Here is a 21577-nt window from a genome sequence, read left to right on the forward strand (position 1 = left end):
AAGCTTTTATCATATCCAAAATAGTATTGTTTGTAACCTCAGTTTGTCCATTTGATTATGGATGAAAAGCTGATGAGAAGTCTAACTTAGTGCCTAGATTATGAAATAATGCAGTCCAAAAATTACTGCAAAACTTCAAATCTCAATCAGAATCTCAATCAGACACTATAGTCTTTGGCAAACCATGATGAACAAAGACATGCTTGATGAATAAATGTGCAACTTGCTGAGCTGTTAAAGTCTTCTTACATGGGATGAAATGCGGTCTACTATCGTCCAAATCATATCATTTTGATTCGCTATAGTAGGAAAGCCTGTTATGAAATCCATGGATATTTGTTCCCAAGGCTGTGTAGGAATAGGCAAAGGCATTAGCAATCCTAGCGTCTTTCCTTTGTAACTCTTGATCTTCTGACAAGTGATGCATTCGGCTACAAACTTAGCCACATCTTTTCTTATAGTAGGCCAATGAAATTCTCTTGCTATCACTTGTAAAGTGGCAGTCACTCCCCTATGTCCCATATATGGTGGTTGGTGCATTTCCTCCATTACAATTTGTCTAAAGGGTCGAGTGATCCATAATTTCTTTTGATAAAAGAGGTATCCATCAGTGCATGAATAGTCCAACATAGGATTCCAATTGTTATTCTCTAATTTGTTCCATATATCAAAAAATTCTAGATCCCCTTGATAAGAATTCTTCATACCTTCAAAAGGCTAGGTCTCTACAGCAGTGATGTGATTAATACTTGGCTTTCTACTAAGAGCATCAGCAACTACATTTTCCTTTCCAGGTTGATACTGAATCATGGGCTGAAAACTCTGTATAAATGATGCCCACCTGATGTGTCTATCGGATATTAATGGCTGATTCAACAAATGCTTGATACTTTGCTGATCGGTTTTGATAAGAAACTCAGCTCCCATCAAATAATGTTTCCACATTCGTAAAGCATGCACAACAGCGGTTAATTCTTTATCATATGTACTGTAATTGCATTCCGCTGGTTTTAATTTTCGGCTCTCATATGCTATTGGATGTCCATCTTGCATAAGTACAGCTCCAATTCCATATCCACTAGCATCGGTTACAACTACAAAGAATGGTCTAGAGAAATCGGGTAATTGCAACACAGGAGCTTGTGTGAGCTTCTTTCAAAGCTATAAAAGATTTATCTTGACACTCAGTCCATAAGAAATGCTTAGCTTTTCTAAGAAGGTATATCAATGGATGTGCAATGTATGCGAAATTCTTGACAAACTTTCTATAAAAGCTAAACAATCCCAAGAATGATCTTAATTCATGTATATCTCGGGGTTTAGGCCATGTGACTACACACTCAATCTTCTTTGGATCTACTCGAATCCCATCGGTGGATACATGTGACCCAAATACTCTATCTTATCTTGAAAGAAACTACTCTTTTTAGGATTTATGTACAATTGATTTTCTTCCAAGAGTGAAAAGACTAGCTTCAGATGTTCTTTATGCTCCTCAACATCTTTGCTAAACACCAGAATATCATCGAAAAATACTACCACACAATTTTGGTGTTTAAGAAGGATTCGTTCATCATTCTACTGAAAGTAGCTGGAGCATTAGTTAGCCCAAAAGGCATAACTAGAAACTCATAATGTCCCGTTTGAGTTCTAAAGGCAGTCTTGTATATATCCTCTTGTACCATACGAACTTGATGATAGCCAGATTTGAGATCTATCTTACTGAAGACCTTGGCCCCTTTCAATTTGTCCAAAAGATCATCAATCCTAGGGATTGGATATTTGTTCTTCACTATGATTTTGTTTAGTGCACGATAGTCTATGCACATTCGATAGGTTCCATTTTTCTTTTTGACTAATAAGACAGGTGCTCCATAAGGAGAACTGCTGGGTCTTATCAATCCTCTCTCTATCAGTTCCTCCATTTGCTTTTGAATTTCCTTTTGCTCTAGCTGGTTGACTCTAGAAGGAGCTTTGGAAGGAGTATTGCCTGGTAAGATTTCTATCCTATGATCTTCAGGTCGAGAACATGGTAGTCCAGGTGGTAAATCCTCTAAGAAACAATCAGAAAATTGAGAAAGAAACTTTTGGTGCATAGGCTTAGTGTTTGGCTGAGTAGCCGTTACCGTATTCACCAAAATTAGATGTCTTCTCACGTTTTCTAATTGCTCTTTTGGCTTGTGTGTGGTTGAGTAAAGGACTGATCTTAGGTTTCATTGAGCTTTTCAGACATATTTCTTGTCTGTCCTTCTCAATCCACATCTGATGTAAATCGTAATCTATCTTAGGATTGTATTGATGCCTCCATGGCATTCCTAAGATGATGTCCACTCCTTGTAGGGGTGCCACTAGAAAGTCTCATGTATCCTTGTAGGGTTTGATTGAGATTTCAAGATTCTTGACTTCTCTAGTGCAATTGTACTTTGTTTTGGTAAAAGCAGCTTTGACCTTGTAGCTAGATGGGAAAGACTCTAGGTTTAGCTTTGCTAAGGCTAATGAAATCATGTGTACTACCATCGTCATGCAAAATAATAACCTCTTTGCCATTAATGAAACCTTTCATCTTTAGAAGAGCATGACAATTATACTTACCTCCTCTTGCTTGGCTGCTTCGTCGTCAATCGTGTGCACTTTTGCCGTCGGGGTCTTCTTTCTTTCAGGACACTCAGTGGCTATGTGTCCAACCTTGTTGCACTTGAAGCACCTTATTTCTTTCTTTGGAAAATTCCCACCGTTTGGCTTCGAAGAAGAATCTGTCTTCTGTGGAACAAAATCATTTTTAGATTTAAAGAAGGGATTTTTATCAAATCTCTTTTTCTTATGGAAAGATACATGCCATTCTGAATCTTTCCCTTCTTTTGGGATCCCATTCTTCCTTTCACAATTCATTGCAAGAGAAATTGCTGAGCTCAGTGAGTGAGGATGAAACATGTTAATCTCGGCTCTCAACTTAGACTTTAGACCTGCCACATACTTCCTGCATTGATCTCGTTCATTAACTTTCTCTAAGGATTGTAATTGGATCAACGTTTGTCAAAATCTATCAGTATATGTGGAGATCGTTTCCTTATCGAACTGCCTGAAAGTATCCCATTGTTGTCTAGCTTTTGCTTTGAAATGTGAGGGAAGGAAATCTCTCTTGATGAGCTTTTGAAAAGACTTCCAAGATTTTGGTCGCCTTTTACTGTGCTTAGTGATGCTCTACCAAAGTGCAGCGCTCTCTACTAAATGATTCGCAGCACATTTAATCTTATCTTTTTCAAAGAATTTCTCGCCCGAAAAATAATCATCTAGCTGACTGATCCAAGACAAGACAGTGCGTGCTTCTTTCTTTCCATCAAAATTTTGAAATGAGAAAGCTTTTCTTCTTATCTTACTCTTCTTCCTCGAATTTTGTGCTCTCAGTGTGGCTTTGACTGTCCTGATAATAGTATCATCGTCGGGTGACTCATCATCAGATGAATGTGTCTTCCTTTTCTTACCATTGATTTTCTTTTCCAATCTCTCCCTATGCTCATGCTCATCAGCCAACTGTGCCTGAAGTGCGTCTAACTGCTCTTGGAGCATGGGTGGTTGTGGCTGATGCGCCATGATAATGCAATAAATACAAATAAAGCGGAGAAAAATAAGGATACTAAGTGTGAGAATTAAACGGATGAAAAAGTGTGATTCGAGTGTATGATTAGAAATAGATGGCGGAAGATACTAAGTGTATGAAATATAAAGCAAAAGAAATCACTTATCTCGCTCTTTGATTCGAAGGTAAAAAAGACTAGAGTGGGAGATATGTGACCGATGATATCGCTCGTAGTTGTTTATGCGCTCGACTGATCTCCAATTAATTGCTCAGTGATTCGTGGTTCCAAACCGCCTTCTTGATTCAAGCTTTCAGATTTTGGCTGTGGTCTTCGCCTTGTTGAGCTCCGATCACCTTGTTGAGCCTCGTAGCTTGTTGCATTTTTCCTCTTTTTTTTAAAAAAAATTTACAAGATGGCCTTTGAACCTTGTACCTTGAATTTTAGCAAAAAAGAACCCTTTGCTTGACAACCTTGGCAGATGATCCAAACTTGTATATGGGTGGCGACCAGAGTAATAAGGCGGATGATAGTGTGATGGTGCAGACCGGGGTAGTGGGCATGAAAACCAAGTCCTGATGGGGCTGCTATTGCTGTCTGTGATGGCAGAGTTTTTTTTTTTAAAAGTTTCGTAAGTCTTTGCAAAGACTGCTTCTCCCAAAAACGATAACGCGGAGTCTACTGCTATCTACGTTGTCAGAGGCCCAAAGGCCAGAGGCTGTTGCTGCCTTGATGTGTTAAGACTGTGAGACTGTGCGCGGGCAGAGGCTTCCTTAATGAGTTGGGGGCCACTAGCTATAGGTTCGCATTTTCTGTAGATGGGCACATGCAGAGTGAGACTCCCAAGGTCTCTAGAGATGGCTAGCCTTGGTGTTACGAAAACTGAGTAGGCTGCTAGTTTGCTTTGATGAGCAAATCTGCAGGTGGACTGTCACGAGTACGTAGGCAGAGGCTGCCGGTGGCACTGTCGATCTGTAAAAGCGACGCGCGCAATGGCTGGTTGCTCTCAATGGACTAGGCCTTTTTGTGCAAGGCTAAGGCAATGATGCAAGCTAGCACGAAATCTAGGGACTCAGAGGGTGAGCCGAGAGCGCGGTGACTATAAATCTGCAAGGATGGGCACACGCGATGGAGACTGCGAGAGGCAACGAGACTGCACCATGTTGTTGTCAGTGATAACAGAAGGCTTGCTGTGGGCAATGAAACACGTGGGCCGAATTTTTTTGTAGGCGACAGAGTCTTAATAGAGGCAACTGGTGAACGCTAGGCCTAGCAGAATGCTCCACGGCCAAGGCAGCTTTAATGCATGCCTATGATGGGCGTCTGGACTTTGGAGTGTGCGCACTATGAGGTTATGAGCTCTAACTAGGACTGCGGCTTTGAAATTCGCACAACTGCATGTACGTGAGCGAACTTGAACGAGACTCCACAAACACAGGCGTGGTGTCGTGGGTACCACTGAAACCAAAAGGTAATTCCTTTCACACAAATTCACCACTTGATCAATTGAAGAAGAAGAGCACAATCACACCATGAGAGCGACAGCAAACTGGGTACAATCTCCCCCCCTAGATGAGTGGCTCACGCTTTCTCATCTAGAGTATTTATGATATTCCATAAAAGCACCAAGGAGCCAAAATTATCCCTCTCATCCAAAAATGAGGGATTTGCTTTACATAGCCATCTTAGGTCCCAAAATGAATTATGGCCTCAACAAAATATATTCCTCAAACTTGCAATAATAAAACAAATACAAAATTGGCCCATGGCCATATATAATGCACTGTGCGACACCTCGATCGGTACCCTCGCACTAACTCCAATCCTCGCTATGAGTTCCATCACCTGTACTCAAGCCACCAATTACATTAGTTATTAACAATCGAATGAACGAATCACCGAATCAACCAATCCCAACGTAACTGCACTCAAAGCACAATAATCAAGCACAACACCAATAACACTAGTGACATCAATATTAACATGGAATCACCCACAATACCGACCATCTAGCATGGCAAAACACAAGCTAGTCAGGCGTCCCCAACTAACCACATAAAGTATCCACTAGGACCCCTGCCGCGTCCGGTGTGCTCCTATGGAGTACTTTGTCATAGTCTCACTCGACTAAAAATAATAATGTCCAAAGCAAGATATATCAAAAATATAATTTCCGTAACAGATAATGACATTTGAGAGTTGTCAAAACAACATTTAAAAAATATGCCATCGTGTTAGATTTTATGGGCTTGACATCTAGATTAAAATAGTTCTAAAAAAGGAAGGAGACAAGACAATCAAGATATGTTTAGCCTTCATAAATTGAATTGGGCAACAAACATTCCACTTTGACTATGTCATTATGATATAGATGTTTGAGTTGGTCTACACAATAAACATTTCTAGATTTCAATCTTTGTACCAACCTATGGATTTAGCTAGTTTATCCATCCACTAAAACTACCATTAAACAAGCATGAAATGTAGAAATAAACACAAAGAAAGAAAGAAAATGATAACATGGTAGTTTTGTTCATGTGAAAGGGGTGTGCTAGGCGTGCTTGTGAAGAACTATGATGTGGCACAAGGTGTCATATGCTACAAGAGAAAAGTGCGGCTACTAAGCATAGATGTGATGTGGTACTAATGATAATGATGTGACTAATGATGTGGGATGATGGCATGCTTGTTGATGTGGTATTAGTGATGTGTACTAATGATCTAGACTATTGCATGGATGATGTGGCAACAATCGATTACGATGTGGCTTAAGCCATAATGCCTAAAGAACCTAGAGGTTGTGGGCTACCAGTGGTTGCGCAAGCTAGTTGGTTAAATGGTCGATAACTAGAACAGATGCATGATGGTAAACATGGCATCAAGCATGGGGGCGATCGAAAATGCACAAATTATATGATAAAAAGTGGAAGCCGAGGAGAGCAATGTAGATGTGTGGAGCATGGCAACACATTGGTGGTGCTGGCATAGCAACAAAACACAAGCACATAGATTACCACAAACTACAATGTCACAAGTGGCAATAGTTGGTAGTCGAACAATGTAGAATGGGGTGGCAATGGCACAATATTTGCACTACGATGGTGATAGCTATAGGTTCGATGGGCAAGCAACAAGGAGCAACGTGTGAGATGCAAAGCATGGTGGATTTTGAGTTAAACATCTCAATGAGGTGATGAGCACAACACAACTATAGGTGCAAGGTAGCAATGCAAGCAATGACGCTTTCAAGGTAGCATCATGTGGCAAGGCTCAACCCTTGGCCACAAGTAGTTGTGATTGCACAACAAGAGCATTCTGTGACTCAAGAAGGGGGGACTTAATTGGCATGGGCCTCTCTAAGGGCTTTGAACTTTGAAGCCTTTAATGGCTAGGGGACCATGCAATGTTGCATGAGTAGCTTTGTTTTGAGAGCCGACTTTGTTGTGTGAGGCACTTACATCCACCAAGCATCTCATGGAGCACAAGTAGTGTAATGATAAACTTCTTGAGTATGCTTAAGTGACAGTACCCGAAACACAAGGGCACAAAAAAGGAGGCCATGTGAATGATAGTATCACAAAGTTCTCATGACCTTAACGAGCTTTTCTCATGCTTCTCTTTGAACCTCTCATAACTCTCTTGAACATAGCATCACATACTCTCCTGAATTACCACTTCATCCCTCTGCTCATTCCCTATCACTCATCAATGGAGCATTTGAAGCTCATCATTGAAAGGTTCTCTTCTTGTTATCTCTTTAATGTCATGCAAAGTGGCAATTTTCTATTAATTAGTTGAAGAGGGCATAAGAGGAAGGATGAAGGAAAGGCAACAATCCTAGCAAAGGAGGGGGATCTATCATGCATGGAAGAGAGGGGAAAGAAATTAAATAGAGAGACCTCTAGCGTAGAGAGGTAAAAGTGGCAAAAAGGGGAGTACTAAGTATCACGAGGAGGAGGACAAGTGAGGCACCATTAGAGGAGGGTGCCCTATAGATATAGCCTCGTTTAGAAGCAATAATGTCTCTCTAAAGGCAACTTAACCTAGCCTCATTTAGAAGCACCATAATGTCTCAAAAGTGGAGGGGAAATACACCCTCTATCAAAGAGTAATGTGAATCCCACGTAGCACACACAATGCACAAATTAATTTGACTTTCTAAACAAGAAATAACAACATAATCTAACCATGTCTTAAGAAGATATTCTATATAATTTGATGACTGAGCAAACCCTGATATCTTTTTTTTAAAATTGTTTTTATAGTTGTTTGATGCCACTTGTTCTAACACTTGTCCATATATATCCCCTTAAGAAATCATAGACCTGTTTTATCTTCATTAACCTACCGTCCCCTCTCCTTCCACCTTTCTCCTTGTTTTGTCAAGTTCAAGGACACTTTTGCCTAGTAGCTTTTAACAAAGGACTATGATATACATTTTTTGCTTTCTCACATCGAAAGACATAACCTCTAAGTTATGTAATGAAAATATGCTCTAAAGAGAAATAATTTGACTCTCATGTTATGCATTAGCCTTTCCAACATTTTCTTCAAGACACAAGCTAAACATTAATGTATAGCATTTCTATGGCTTGCTCTAAGGCTTTGCTACCTTATCATGCATTCAATGCAAATAATTGTACTTCAATCCGTGAGTCGTATGATTGTGCGAATGTCTTCACAAATCTGCCTTAGTAAGATGTGAATTCTTTGTATTGCTATCAAATTTTAGGAACATCTCAACAACTGAAAATCAATTTAATGCTGAACTTGTATGTTCCTCTCGCCTCTGGACTAACTCTTTTTTGAGGGAGGGTTTAGTGTAGGGTCTAACCTGGCAGCCCACTGAGCTGTGCCCACACCAAGCAATCCATGACAGGCAAATTGATATTATAAGACTCTTCTCTTCTCTTCTCTCTCTCCGTGCAAGCAGCCATTGTAAGCCCCTATCCTTTCAGCCAGCACCCACCCAGATCCACAAAGGAATTTCAGCCGGTACCTTCACTTGGAATCGGGCTGCTCTCAAAGAGTGCTTCGTCTCCCCCCTGCCTCACGGCCCCTTCCAGCTTCCTGTGAACGAAAGAGACCGGCCCTTTCCGAATTGCTTCCTTCAATGCTGGATCGTCTACATCATCCGAACAGTCTCTCCACTGCTCCTCGGCGGGCAACTCGCGTCGTGACATCAAATCGAAGGTGTCGCAACAGGTATTCTATACAAAGAGTGAGGAAAAAACGCAGAAAGGTCAATGTGCTTCTTCATGAGCCAATATCACAGATTTGAACGAAAGAGAGCAGTCAAATGATTGGCAACTGCACCCAATGCAATGCGAAAAGCTCCTGGAGTTCCTCCCGACTGAAATATCGGCCACTATTGCTTCGGAGCTTGGTCTCAAGATTCTCTTCTACTGTCCCGGCGATTTCTTCTTTTACCATCTGTCGCTGATATATTTTTTCCTCGATGCTGAGGAATGAGACCAACGAGTAGTCAAATCAAGCCCTGACCATGAGAACCTTCTTGGAGGAAACCATATAGAAGGCGCCTGATGGTAACTAAATGATAATGATGAGAAAACAGTTGAGCCCGACCAACTTCAAAACACAACCAAATAGGGAGCCTTGCAACAATAAGCACCTGCCAGTTGACAAAAGCCTGTAGATCATTACAGGCTTTTGTTGTCCTTCCCTCCAGATGCGAGCCATTGCCTGCATTGGTTAAATTAGAAATGCCTCGTTTTCTGTAACACTAAGTTGCTTCATTTCATCCTTTGAAATGCGCATGTCATCAAGTAAACTTATTCTTTTATAAAGTTAACAAAGTCTGAATGGCTTGAAAACTCAACTTTTTAAATTCCCAAAACAGGCAGCCAGCATACCTGTGCATCGGTTGCAGGATTCCAATCCGGATCAAAAAGTATCAACCTATCATGCATAACTTGATGTCAATATCTCTCTTTTTTTCATAGAGCTCAAGTTTCTGTTTGTAATAAGAACTACGAAGCTAACCAAAAATGTAAATCGAGAGCACAACACTTTTCCATCTGAACTCACCGGTTTGCTCCAACGAGATTTAGGCCCATGCCACCAGCTTTGGATGAGAGCAGAAATACTCTCTCCCCACCAAAGCCAGAATTGAAATGATCAACTAGTCGTTGTCGATCAGCAACATTTGTAGCACCATCAAGCCGTAACCATGTCCACCCCTCACTATCACACAAATCCTGCAGTATCCTCTTAGACATGAAGATCATGAAAATTGTCTAACAGTCAAAGAACAGCTCAATTTCAACAAAAGGATTCTGTAGGTAACAACCTGGACCAGATTAAGAGTCTGAGTGAAATTTGAAACTACAACCACCCGGTCCATAGATCCAGACAAACCATGTTCAAAAGTCGCTGAGAGCAATGCACTCAGACATTCAAGTTTACCAGAGGAAGATTTGGCATACCTGTGTGAAATATAAGAATAGAGCTCGTGTTATGCATCAACAAGTCCTGAAAAGTTATATGATGACTATGTGCATGTCCACCTGCTGTTTCAGAGACTTCAATCGTTGTAATAATATTATCTTAAAAATTACCTCAATGACATACTTGCTGGATTTGGAGACCCCTCACCACTAAGCTCATTCGCAAAATCCATCATTGAACTGCACTTTTGAAAATACTTTTCCAAATTTTCCCTTGACATGTCATCCAAAACTAGTCTGGGGTGATTGCACAGCTTCCTTAGCAGACATATAGCAGATAGCACGTTGGCAGTGCTTGTCTCGGAGAGGAACAACTTGGCCACAAACTGTGCATGCATTTAATCCAACATCTCAGCATCACATGTAAAGAGAAATCTCAATGTACTCTTGATCTATGCATTAGCAAGCTAACTTGTTTCAGCAAAAGGCAGCAATGCTTTCACAAAGCCTGCTGAATCCATAACCTGAGATCTCACAAATGCTTCATACAATGACACTTGAAGAGGTTTAAGTCTGCAGAATACGATGTATCTGCATCAAAAGCAGCACGAAAAATTACTGCCACAGTGATTGGGCAGATTAATGGTGCGGAAAGAAGAATTGAATGGAGTGTTGAAAGGGTTTGTATTAGCCTTAGAAAATCAAGATAAGTGATACTTCCGAAAATTTTATGGGGCCCACGCTTACTGGGAAAGTTTAACTATTATTGCACCTGCATTTTTTTTGAAGTTCTCAATGCATTTAAAGGGGATTTTGCCCGAGGCAGGAGAAAATTAGCACAATGGAGAATATATGTTACACAAAGACTTCAGCATATCTACTTGGTCATTGAATGTTACATATCTACTTCTAGCATCAAGTACTGAACACAAAACTCTTGGACATGCAGACAAAGAAAGATGGAATTCTTGCATGTCAGACGTGTATAGTGTAATATTATCAATAATCTATGTTTTGTAGTGAGGATGAAAGGATATTATGGATTTTACCATTATAAAAAGAGTAGATACTGGCATTATTTGATAAACAATATTTGATCTATTTTTTAAATAACGCAGCAAAAGAGTGAAGCCTTCATTAGGTCAGGCTAGGTAAAGGCATGAGAGGGAAAGGCACACATTGGAAAACGACTGAAAGGTAGGAGCAGAACAAAAGATATCAACATGCAACCACAGCTCATGGGTGTATCAATGTGGCCAAAAAGTTCACTATTGGTGGCAGTGCCCTCAGAAAGAAAGAAAGAAAGTTTATTAAAAGTCTTCAGAAGACCAAAAAGGGTCTATGAGACTAAAAGAAACTAATACAATGAGTTGAGGGGTGGAACCACTAAGCGGACATCAACACCCAAGATGAATACAAAAGAGAATCCATAATCCTGATCACAATGGCGTTGGGACACAAAGAGAGAAAATCCTCTAGCTCATGAAGTGGAAGCCGACGAGAGCACTAGCCTTGGGAGGGGGGCATCGATGTGAGGCTGTTGTGGTGGCATAAACCCTGTGGTAGAGCCATGGTGGGCTGTTAACATGTGCAGCTCGTTGTGATCTCCAAGCTGTGGCCCTACGGCGAACAAGTGCCACAGTCACTCCTGTGGGTCGTATATCCGGTCTAATGAACATGGAAGGAAGGGTGATATGTACCTAAGTACGCCGATGAGTCTAGTGTGTCTCTAACTCTGGCTCGGGTCCTTGCATCCGAGAGTCCTGCTGGTCAATGCTATCTGGCTAAGATAACTCAATGATCATGCTCTGAGTGGAGTCTGGATGTGTAACCTGATCTCTCCTAGGTGCCCTAAGCAATTGCTCCTTGTGTCATACGGCCTCATGGATGAAGGCTGCCAAGCATCTTTGGTCTAGGTAGGGATCCGAAATCATCTCTGAAAAAGCAGTGATACTGACCTCTGAGCTCATAGTACACAAGGCATGTGAAAGCAAAATGCTCCTCTGACTTGATCTCCTAGGAATCGCACAAGGTGTAGGTGCAACCCTCTCTAGGTATGCCCTCCTCCCGACCACTCTCAGTACGGAGACCGTGTGATGAGACCCCGAACTGCCCGATCGAAATCCTCATGGAGTGGGGAAGGTGGATCCATGTGTATCCTGGTGGGACGATGAAGCCCTCCACTGAAGTCAGTAGCATAGTTCCCAAGAGTTTCGAAAACATGGAAACGAAAACAGATGGGAAACGATGTTTCAAAGTTTCGACCGCCAAAAGGTACTTGTGGGGTACAACTGATATGCTTTCAACTATTCACTGTACACCACGAATATGAACTTTCCACTCTTGGGATCTCGCTTCTTCGTGTCATCTTTATGAGCATGCACAAATGCTTTATGTTGAGCTTCTTACTATAACATGCTTCATATGGGGTCTTCTTCTTGATTGCCTTTGTCTTTGTCTTGTTCAAGATGTGCACGACTGCATAAACGGCCTCACTCCTATAGGTCTTGGGAAGTTTCTTTCCCCTTAGCATCGTCAAAGTCATATATTTTTGACTCTTCACTGTACTCGACGAATATGCACTTTCCACTCCGTGGATCTAGTTTCCATGTCGTACTTATGAACATGCACAAATGCTTTAGAAGCAAAAATCTTCAAATGAGTGAATGCTAAGCTTCTTACCTTCTTACCATAAGAAGCTTTGTATGGGGTCTTCTTCTCAACTGCCTTAGTCTTCATCTTGTTCAAGATGTGCACGGCTTCATAAACCGCCTCACTCCAATAAGTTTCTTCTCCCTCAACATTGTCAACACCATCTCTACGATCACATGATCTTTCTTTCAGCCACCTCGTTCTGCTTGGATATGCGAGTTGTAGTGAGCTGTCTCTTGATCCCATTCTTCTTACAATAAACGTCAAAGTCTTTATCCCCCTCTGTCAATGCGGAATGTCTTTAATTCTTTTCCGGACTCCTTAACCTTGGCCCTCCATTCTTGAAGTTTGAAAAATCCTATGATTTCTTTGCCAACACAAATCATAGGGCTAAAAGGTAAGAAAATATAATGAACCTGTGAATGACTGAGCTGACATCTTCCTGCATATATCAAAGTGCACCACTTCCAGTTGGGCTTGGACCCTGAAACTGGCTTCTTCGAGAAAAGCTCTTGATGTCCATGCAAGCTTCACAGACACCTTCAGTGCCTGCTATTGGCCAAAGTCCCCCAACTATTCCAACCCTCTGCATCTCTGAAAGAGTACCATAGCTGACATGACTGAACCTTTCATATCACAATCTTGAGATATCCGACTTTCCTTGAACCATCAATGACTTTCCTTGAACCATCAATGCATTGATGTGGTGCAAACCATTCTCCTCCACTCTTCACACCTTTATCTTACCGATCTCCTTGGACTTGACCAAGACTACCTGACCATTGATTCTGGAGGATAGGATTCTCGACGGATTATCGTCTCATAAGATCCTTCAAAATGATCCATGCCTCATTAGACGTATCTGCATTCTGAATATTCTGGGTCTGCAGCAACTGTCACCTTCTCCAAAGCACCCTTGACATCTGAGTTCTATTCCTCCAGAGTTTCAAAGCCACAAGGTGGCACTGGAGCTTGACTTTCCAAATGGGATAATTGGTCCCATCCAACTTTCCATATCCTCAAATCTATGGGCAATGAGAGGCCATCATTTCTGATCACAAGAACAGAGATAGGACACAACGCAAAAACCAAAAGAACAATGCACCTGCCTTGAATCAGAGGTGCCTTCGAACTTGGTGGGACACCTTCCTTCACTTGACCACAAGAGCTAAGCCGCTGGCTCTGATACAATCTTAAAAAACAGAGGTACTGATTTCCAAACCTCACCAGCAATGGACAGACCTGGAAACTCTCTCTGATCAGACACAAAGGAGACAAACACACACACACCGATCACCACTCAAAGAATAGCAGAGATGATGTAGAGAAAGTATGCAAATAAAGAGCAGCAATCTTCCAGCCTATGCTGTGCTAAAACTTGCACAAATTTGAGATTAAATGACCTCTATTTATTGGGAGGCTGGACTGCCACCTCCACCTGCTACTAGTCGACCCATGCAGACAGTCTGCAGGCCCAACCCAACCAACCAGATGGCCCACCTAGGGTCAGGTTGACTCTGACTGGCCCTGGACCTGATCTGATCTGGGGGTACCTGGCCTATAAATAGGCCTTACTGCTACCTCCTGTCTGCTCTGCCTACAGCAGCATCTCCACCCTGTACCCAAGTCTACTGCGCCCTAGTCCTCATATGAGGGCTCACAGGTGGGGCATTGACCTCTTCTAACAAACTTCACAGTACCTAGATTGCAAATGCCACATGGTACATCATTTCATATTACACCCCACATAAGTCCAAAATAAGGGCAAGCCATTTTGCCACTAAGCCCAATCAATTGCAATCTCTTCAGTAAGTTCTGTTTCAAAATTATAAACCCTTCCCCCTCAGCATGGTGATCTGAAAGTCCTCTTTGCAGATAACTTACACTCAGGATCCCTATGCCACAAGGCACTAGAGTTGATAGGGTCAAACGGAATCAATATCCAAGGGAGCTGCCAGCAATGCGCAAAGTGAATTTTTGACTTTACAAATGCATTTATCAAAATTTGAGGAGCCACGCATTTGACTAACATAAATGATGTTCAACATACTCTGTTTTAGCAGGTAAGTAACTTCTGTTGATAATCGCGTTCCTCCGCAAGATACAAAACTTTGTTCCTGCCTGCAGCTCTAAAAATCGGGATTGCCCTAACTGCCGTTGATCCTCACTGGTCAAGCACAGCAATATTTCATGAGTTTCCAGATAGTAATATTGAGACTGAACAAATCTCTAATGCCAACAAAATAACATTAAGATACATGCTATAAATAAATACTTAAATCTGAGTCACCTTGCATTTCGGTCCCTACTCTCTTCAATTGGTTCAGCATAGAGACGCTTGAATGCAGAAAGGGGACCAAGAAGATTCGGGTTTGCAAAATCAAGCATAGCATAAAGTTCATTGAGATCATTTTGTACAGGTGTTCCTGTCTGCGCATTTCAAATTACAATTAGTAATTAGGAAGAAGAGGAGAAAAAAGTGCAACATGCCATATACTTGGGGAACAAAAAAAATTTAATGCATTGTATTCAGTAACGGACTTACACAACATGAAAACCACTTACCAATAAAACCCTCCTAGAGCAATTTAGTGCCAAAAGGGCATTGATAGTCTTATTTCCAGCACTGCATAATGCCATAACAACATTTTATACAAAACAAAATGGACCACCTTTAATTGCAAGACTAAGGAAGCGCCTTTGACAACAACAGCTGCACAGATATGGAAAGTACCAATTTTTCAAACGGTGAGCTTCATCGCATACTAATAGCCCAGGCTTTGATGATGCTAGAAGATCTTGATGCTTACGCAACAGCTCATATGATGTGATTAATAGAGGACAAATCTTGCCATTCTTGAAATCTTGGAACTGCTGCTCTGCCTACGTTCAAGCCCACATTATGCAAGCGTGAGTTCCACATTTAGACTCTTTCCAGAGCTTCAAAATTAAATTTGTCATGTTACAGAAGATAAATCTCACTGACAAATACAAGAAGAGGAATCCCATGTTCATCAATACAAGAAACTAACTCTATTGAAATATTAATTTTAAGGTCAACATTTTATTTTGATCAGTTAATTCAGAAGATGTCCCACTCAAAAAGGTAGACTCTCCTCACACGGGAGTATGAATAGGACTGGAAGCACGATCATTGGACAATTTTGTAATTGATGGGAAAAGGAGAGCGCACTTCAAAAAGAACACAAGATAGGAGATTATGACAGATCTGAAAGCACAAGCCTAGAAGCATATATGAGATATACTATCCCATGCTGTTCTCCTTAATTATTGTTTCTCGGAGTATTTCATTGAACATATTTTCAAATGAGAAGGTATTCTAGAAGTCCCACGCCATAAACCTTGACTGCAATCTACAATTAGTGAGGAGCTTCAAGTTTGCATGCACAAACAAAAGCGAGCATGTTGTATGACAAATAAGTTACTTTCTTGCTTGCAACCCACCCAAAATATAGACATCAAGAGCTAAATCCTCGCTAGCGCGAGCATGTTGTATGACAAATAAGTTACTTTCTTGCTTGCAACCCACCCAAAATATAGACATCAAGAGCTAAATCCTCGCTAGCTTTCGCAGACATGATGCCTTTCCATCATGTCACCCATTTTTGTAAGCTCTTCTATGTAAAGGCAACCCAAAAAGATGCCCTTCTTTTTACATCATGCATAGGTCAAAATCCAGGCAGGGCATTCTGAATCCAACGTCTAAATCCATGGCTCATACTTTGCATGGGAACATGACGAGCACAAACATTGGAGTTGTTAGGGGCCGTTATGGCTACTCCAAAACTTCATCATCGTTGAGAAACTGACCTCGTTGGTCAAACTACCAATTGAATGCCACTTGAGCATGTCAAAAGAAAGAGCATGGAATAGAGAAAAAACAGTCATTTAGAATAGAATGCTTCTTTGATTGTCCTCACCAAAAGTGAGGATTCAGACTGGGAATGCAGGCACCATTTTAAAAAGATGTGTATACATTTTCAACCCTTACATTGTGAAAAGTTTGATACAAATGGAGAATAGACTTGATTCAAGAAATTGAGAAAGAAGACAAGAACGAACCTCTTTCCCTGAACCTGCATGTACAACAAGAGCTTTCAATCTTTCAGAACCAAGCCACTTCCTCACCTGCACAACAAGGTGATATCAAGGTTAAAACCAATCACAATGAAAATTTCCAAAGATTGACAACGCTTAGGGATGTCATAATTTGAATTCCTGCTTCAATAATGCACTTGGTATCTACTGCTATTTTCCAGAGTATGCTCCCATTTTGATGGGATGATGCATCTCCTAAGGCCATGGTGTTATATCCACTTCTGTTAAGTGTTTTTATTTTACCAATTTTCCAGACTCTGCAAATTAGAGAACAGAAACCCGCACATAAAGGAAATCTTGCATGCTTGATGATTTTTAAGTCACTAATAGCATAACTTCACTGGCATGTGGAAAGTAAAAGCAGGCTTATGTATTCAAAACCATGAAGATAAGAAAGGTTCAGTGTTGTTAACCTCGTTTCCCCAGTTTTGCACCAGTGAAGACGGGCAAACAACAATGATGTGCTTGAACTGTGACTGAAATTTGAAGCCCTGTTCAAACATTAAATAAGATAAACAGCAGCCGGTGTGTGGCATCAAAAACCTGTCATCATGAAGTATCCACTTTCATGTGTACATAAAACGATCAGAATTGCAATGAGTGATGCCGCTTAACAACACTTGTCCTGAGTACCTGCTGAATCAGAGTCCAAATGAGAGATATAACTTGTACTGTCTTTCCAAGGCCTACAAAAAAACAATGCATAAGATTGGCCGTCAAATAATGGTCGCTTTTTTCCAGCGCCAATTCCACATTGCCACATAGGGAAGGTACAATTTCAGAAAGCATACCCATCTCATCTGCTAAAAGGCAGCCAGTGAACGATGGAGCTCTCAATCCCATCACACACTCGAACATGAATTTCACCCCTTCCCGTTGATGTGGTCTGAGCTTGGACGCAATATACTGCATGACAACATTACAGCAAAGGTCAAGGAAGGCATAACGGTAGAAGACCTTCCCATAGAAATATAGCCATATAGTGACTTCCAAGCTTGCCAAATAAAAGATATCTTACAGGATCTACTATAATGGACATGGAATCATCGCCAGTATTGTTGGCGCCTAACATCAGTGCGTCCTGCACATGATCATATTTGATATACAAGAACCAAGTAATTTACGTTCATGACTGCTGTGTCGTTTGGCAGAGACTTGACAAATCATTCAAGTGACAAACATCATCATCTTCTTTTCATTTCGAGATTGGACAACACCGTTTTGCAAAGATATTTCAGATAGGAAGGCCAGCAAGCGAACCTGCCGAGCAGACATGATGCCAATGTTAACTATCTGGAATTAGCATAATCTCTGAAACAGCAGTTTATTGCACAACTCATATGTTTCATGGCAGATCCAGCATTCGAGTACGATCCACTTAGTTTAACCTTAGGTACTCCGAAAATGTTAAGCATTGTGCGCAGTGAGCAGAAAAGACATAATGTACAGATGGTCCCGAATCAGTTACTAGGAAGGATTAAGACCTTTGGAATTGCCTTCTGCGAAGGCTTCTGCGAAGGGAGTGCGATCCCTCCTCTGCACATGAAATTACGAACACAAATAAATTGCTGCTGTGTTATGTGTTATCCCACATAGATGAAAATGGATAGTTGTTAAATTTGCGACCACGAACGGAAGGTTTCAAACTGCATAAAGCTCTTCCGAGCTGGCATTCAAACGTATTCATGATAGTAGAGGAAACCTAGCTGGCATTCAAACGTATTCATTATTGAAAGGTCTATGAGAGTAGAGGAAACTTAACCGTTAAAACAACAAAACTTTGAGTGCCATTAAGAGTTTCGAAATACACTTCATAAGATAATGCAGTCGACTACATTCACAGAATGTCATCCAACTGAAGATTACAATACCTCCTGTGATTCAAGATACCCGTAAACTTCCGCCTTCTCAAACATTCGTCGCTGGCATCAACAGGCTTCGCCTTGGAACCAAAGCAACCCGCGAAGAGGGTACCACTTTCATATTCCTGTTGTGATGCGGCGTTCTGTATTTCTATCTCAAACTTCCCAACCTGCATATTTTAAAAGATTTGAAGTCCTACGAACTTGCAAGGCAAGACGACGCAGTAAGACGACAGTAAACTTCTGTTCAAGACGGATGAAACTTTACTTCAATGGTAGCGTCTACGGACATGCCCTTGGCGCAATGGAAGTCTCCTTTGCAAATAGATTTTCCTTCCGTATCTTGTAACGAGCACTTGGGACCCCGCACAACAAGGACGCCATCAAACCAGGGACCTTTACGCTTGGAATTCCTCTTTCTGGTACAATACATAACAGTGTAGAAGCGAACCGGAACTGGCTGGGTATCCCGAGAGACTGCATTCCCGAGCATTCGTGTATCTTCCGATTTCTCATTATTGACAGGGACATTCTTTTCTGAGAGCGGGATTCTGGACGTGGCGTGTAAACTCCTGTCCCGGGAGGCAACTGTATTCGTGCCTACGGCGAGCCCTGGAGGCCTGTAATTGGAAGCGTTGAATTTATGAAGACGCGAAAGAGAGGACAATGCCGCGGTGGCATGTGGAGTCTCCGGTGAGGCTTTTTCAAGACTGACATTTTGGTTTTGAGACGGTTCTAAACTTCTGCAAGCATCAAGATTACGTTCAATGCTCGGAGTACATTGGCTTCGATTGGAGGGAAGTCCCAGGGACACCTCCTCCTTGGACGTTTCTAGCTGCATTACATCTTGTGGAGTTCCAGAAGAAGCTTGTGCAGCATCTGTATTATCTGCTCGACACAGTTCTAAGCTTCTGCAAGCTTCCAGTTCCTGTTGATCCCGAGTTTCGTTAAAGGAGCCCGAGCATACCTTCTCGTCAGGCGTCCCGAGCTTACCGGTACTTGGAAATTCGCCAAGTTTCGCAGGATCGGGGCGAGCGATCTTGGCGAGCAAAGCAGCGACACTGGGAGGGGAGGGATGCAATCTCTTGAAGGGAGGGAGAGGTGAGGAAGGATCGGTACGAATTCTCTTCAATCCGAGGCTGCGAGGCTGGGGGAGGGATGGAGGGTGGTGTGGGAGATGAGGATGGAGCAAGGGAAGCTGGGGGTGCGCCATGGTTTCTTGAAAGGAACGATTACGAATGAAATACAAACCAATTGAGAAGATCATCCCGCCAATTTTCATTTTATATTACTTATACACTCTTACCTCTCACAAAATAAGAGCAAATATAAATTTGCTACTTCATACCTTGACGACCACTCGACACTCTCGCAAGATGACTCGTCTCTATACTTCTATACTATTCTTTTAAGGAGAGGCTCCACGTGGAGGATTTATGGAGGTTCTGGACGTGCAAAAGACAGCTTCGTGGGAGGTTTGAGCATACGTCGAGGTTCGGAGGAGTGCCACAAAAGGAGGATGCGCACTGCCGTGCCACCTGTCCCTGTGCAGGTCTGAGACCTCGAACTGTAGTCAGGCTTGGAGGAGGTGCGTTGTCACGCCATCTGTCCCTATGGATGTCTGAGACATCAAACCTGCAGTCTGGCATGGGTGGAGCAACAGTCTGGTCCCGTCAGAGCACAATACGACACATGGCGGGCGCGCGAGGATCAACCTGCAGATTCTAAATGTGGCGCCAAGTTGCCAATAGAAGAGCACTTGCAGACCTACAAGCAGACAGCGCACGTCACAGTTGGCACGTGGCAACCAATGAGCACGAAAACTTGCATTTGAGTGAACTGGTAGAGAGCAAAGACCACGGCCATTCAGACTTGATGACATGGCACGTAGCTAGCCTGACAAGTCATCTGGGCTAGATGCACAACCATGCGTGCAGACAGGGGCGGAGAAGACATAGTGCAGACTGCAGAGCAGTGCAAAGTTCAACCATGGATGCGCAAACGACTGCAGTCCAGAGCAGACGCAGATGCAATGCAGACGTGCGAAATGATTGGCTGAAGCCTTGCAAGGGGACATGTGGCACCGTAAAAACTCGAGGAAAATGGCACAGCGTAAAGGCCAAAGCGCGCGGCGCAAGAGCAAAGGATACGCAACGTAGGAGCAACGCGAGGGGAGTGGCAAAGGTACAGCCTACAGGGCAACCAGGAGAGAGAGGGAGAAGAAGAGAGCGAGAAGGGGGGGCGGGGGGGGGAGATTGCAACGTGGTAAGGGGAGAGGGAGTATACATTATATAAAATATATAAATAAAATTATATATATATATATATATATATATATATATATAGAGAGAGAGAGAGAGAGAGAGAGAGAGAGGGGGGGGGGGGGGGGGAGGATATATATATATATGTGTGTATATATATATATAAAGGTAGCCTTGACTATGGTTTGAGAAATCTCCGTTGATGGGAGGCACTATAGGTTATTAGGGAGATGCCATTTCATGAGTCTTGCATCGTAGTAGAGAACTGAGCACATATGCATGATGGAGGTCATCCGAGAGACATTGTGAGCACATATCCACCATCAAGAAGAGTTTGACTTTGCTGTTGTTCATATAGCAAATGCCCATAAACTGCAGATTGGGAACATGCCCTAACATATTTGTAGGTCACCTTAAATAAGGCTTGAGATGACACCAAATATTGGAAGAGGCCATTGATGGGAAAAAAGAACAATAAGCAATGGGCATTGATGGGAATGCCATCAAAATTTTCATCGCCACTATGGCCATTTGGGCTATCTTAGGTTCAAGATTACTATGGCACCCTAACCTCACTTTTAACCACTATTAGCTATAGTCAAATACAGTGGTCGCAATGGGATTGGACATCGCAATAGTGATTAACATGATCTCATACGTAGAAGCACTCAATCGAAAAGAAACTTTAGCCACAAGCACCC

The 21577-nt window shown here is 42.0% G+C and overlaps 1 protein-coding gene across 1 annotated transcript; it reads right to left on the reverse strand.

Annotated features, from left to right (window-relative positions):
- Positions 1-8493: 8493 nt before the first annotated feature.
- Positions 8494-19828, reverse strand: LOC147881915 (uncharacterized). Its single transcript, XM_087401199.1, has 21 exons — positions 18884-19828; positions 18644-18785; positions 18433-18491; positions 18238-18321; positions 17772-17834; positions 17545-17659; positions 17372-17439; positions 17167-17244; positions 16714-16783; positions 15369-15513; positions 15200-15260; positions 14925-15064; positions 14685-14801; positions 10507-10573; positions 10154-10368; positions 9886-10021; positions 9624-9793; positions 9449-9494; positions 9208-9278; positions 8892-9036; positions 8494-8785 (listed from the first exon to the last, which is right to left on the reverse strand). Exons 1-21 carry the CDS (start codon positions 19826-19828, stop codon positions 8564-8566), a joined length of 3159 nt encoding a protein of 1052 aa, XP_087257325.1. The 3' UTR covers positions 8494-8563.
- Positions 19829-21577: the final 1749 nt, after the last annotated feature.

Source organism: Dipteris shenzhenensis, chromosome 30 (genome assembly GCF_047967505.1).
Source record: "Dipteris shenzhenensis isolate YYH24624 ecotype China chromosome 30, Dip_SZ_1.0, whole genome shotgun sequence".
Lineage (NCBI taxonomy): Eukaryota > Viridiplantae > Streptophyta > Polypodiopsida > Gleicheniales > Dipteridaceae > Dipteris > Dipteris shenzhenensis.

Excerpts from the sequence above, each read along its gene's own strand:
- LOC147881915 (XM_087401199.1), bottom strand. The coding sequence starts at position 19,828 with ATGGCGCACCCCCAGCTTCCCTTGCTCCATCCTCATCTCCCACACCAC. Across the intron at positions 17,660-17,771 it reads TGTCCATTATAGTAGATCCT|TATATTGCGTCCAAGCTCAG; the intron begins GTAAGATATCTT and ends GTTGTCATGCAG. Across the intron at positions 9,495-9,623 it reads AATCTCGTTGGAGCAAACCG|GTTGATACTTTTTGATCCGG; the intron begins GTGAGTTCAGAT and ends TATGCATGATAG.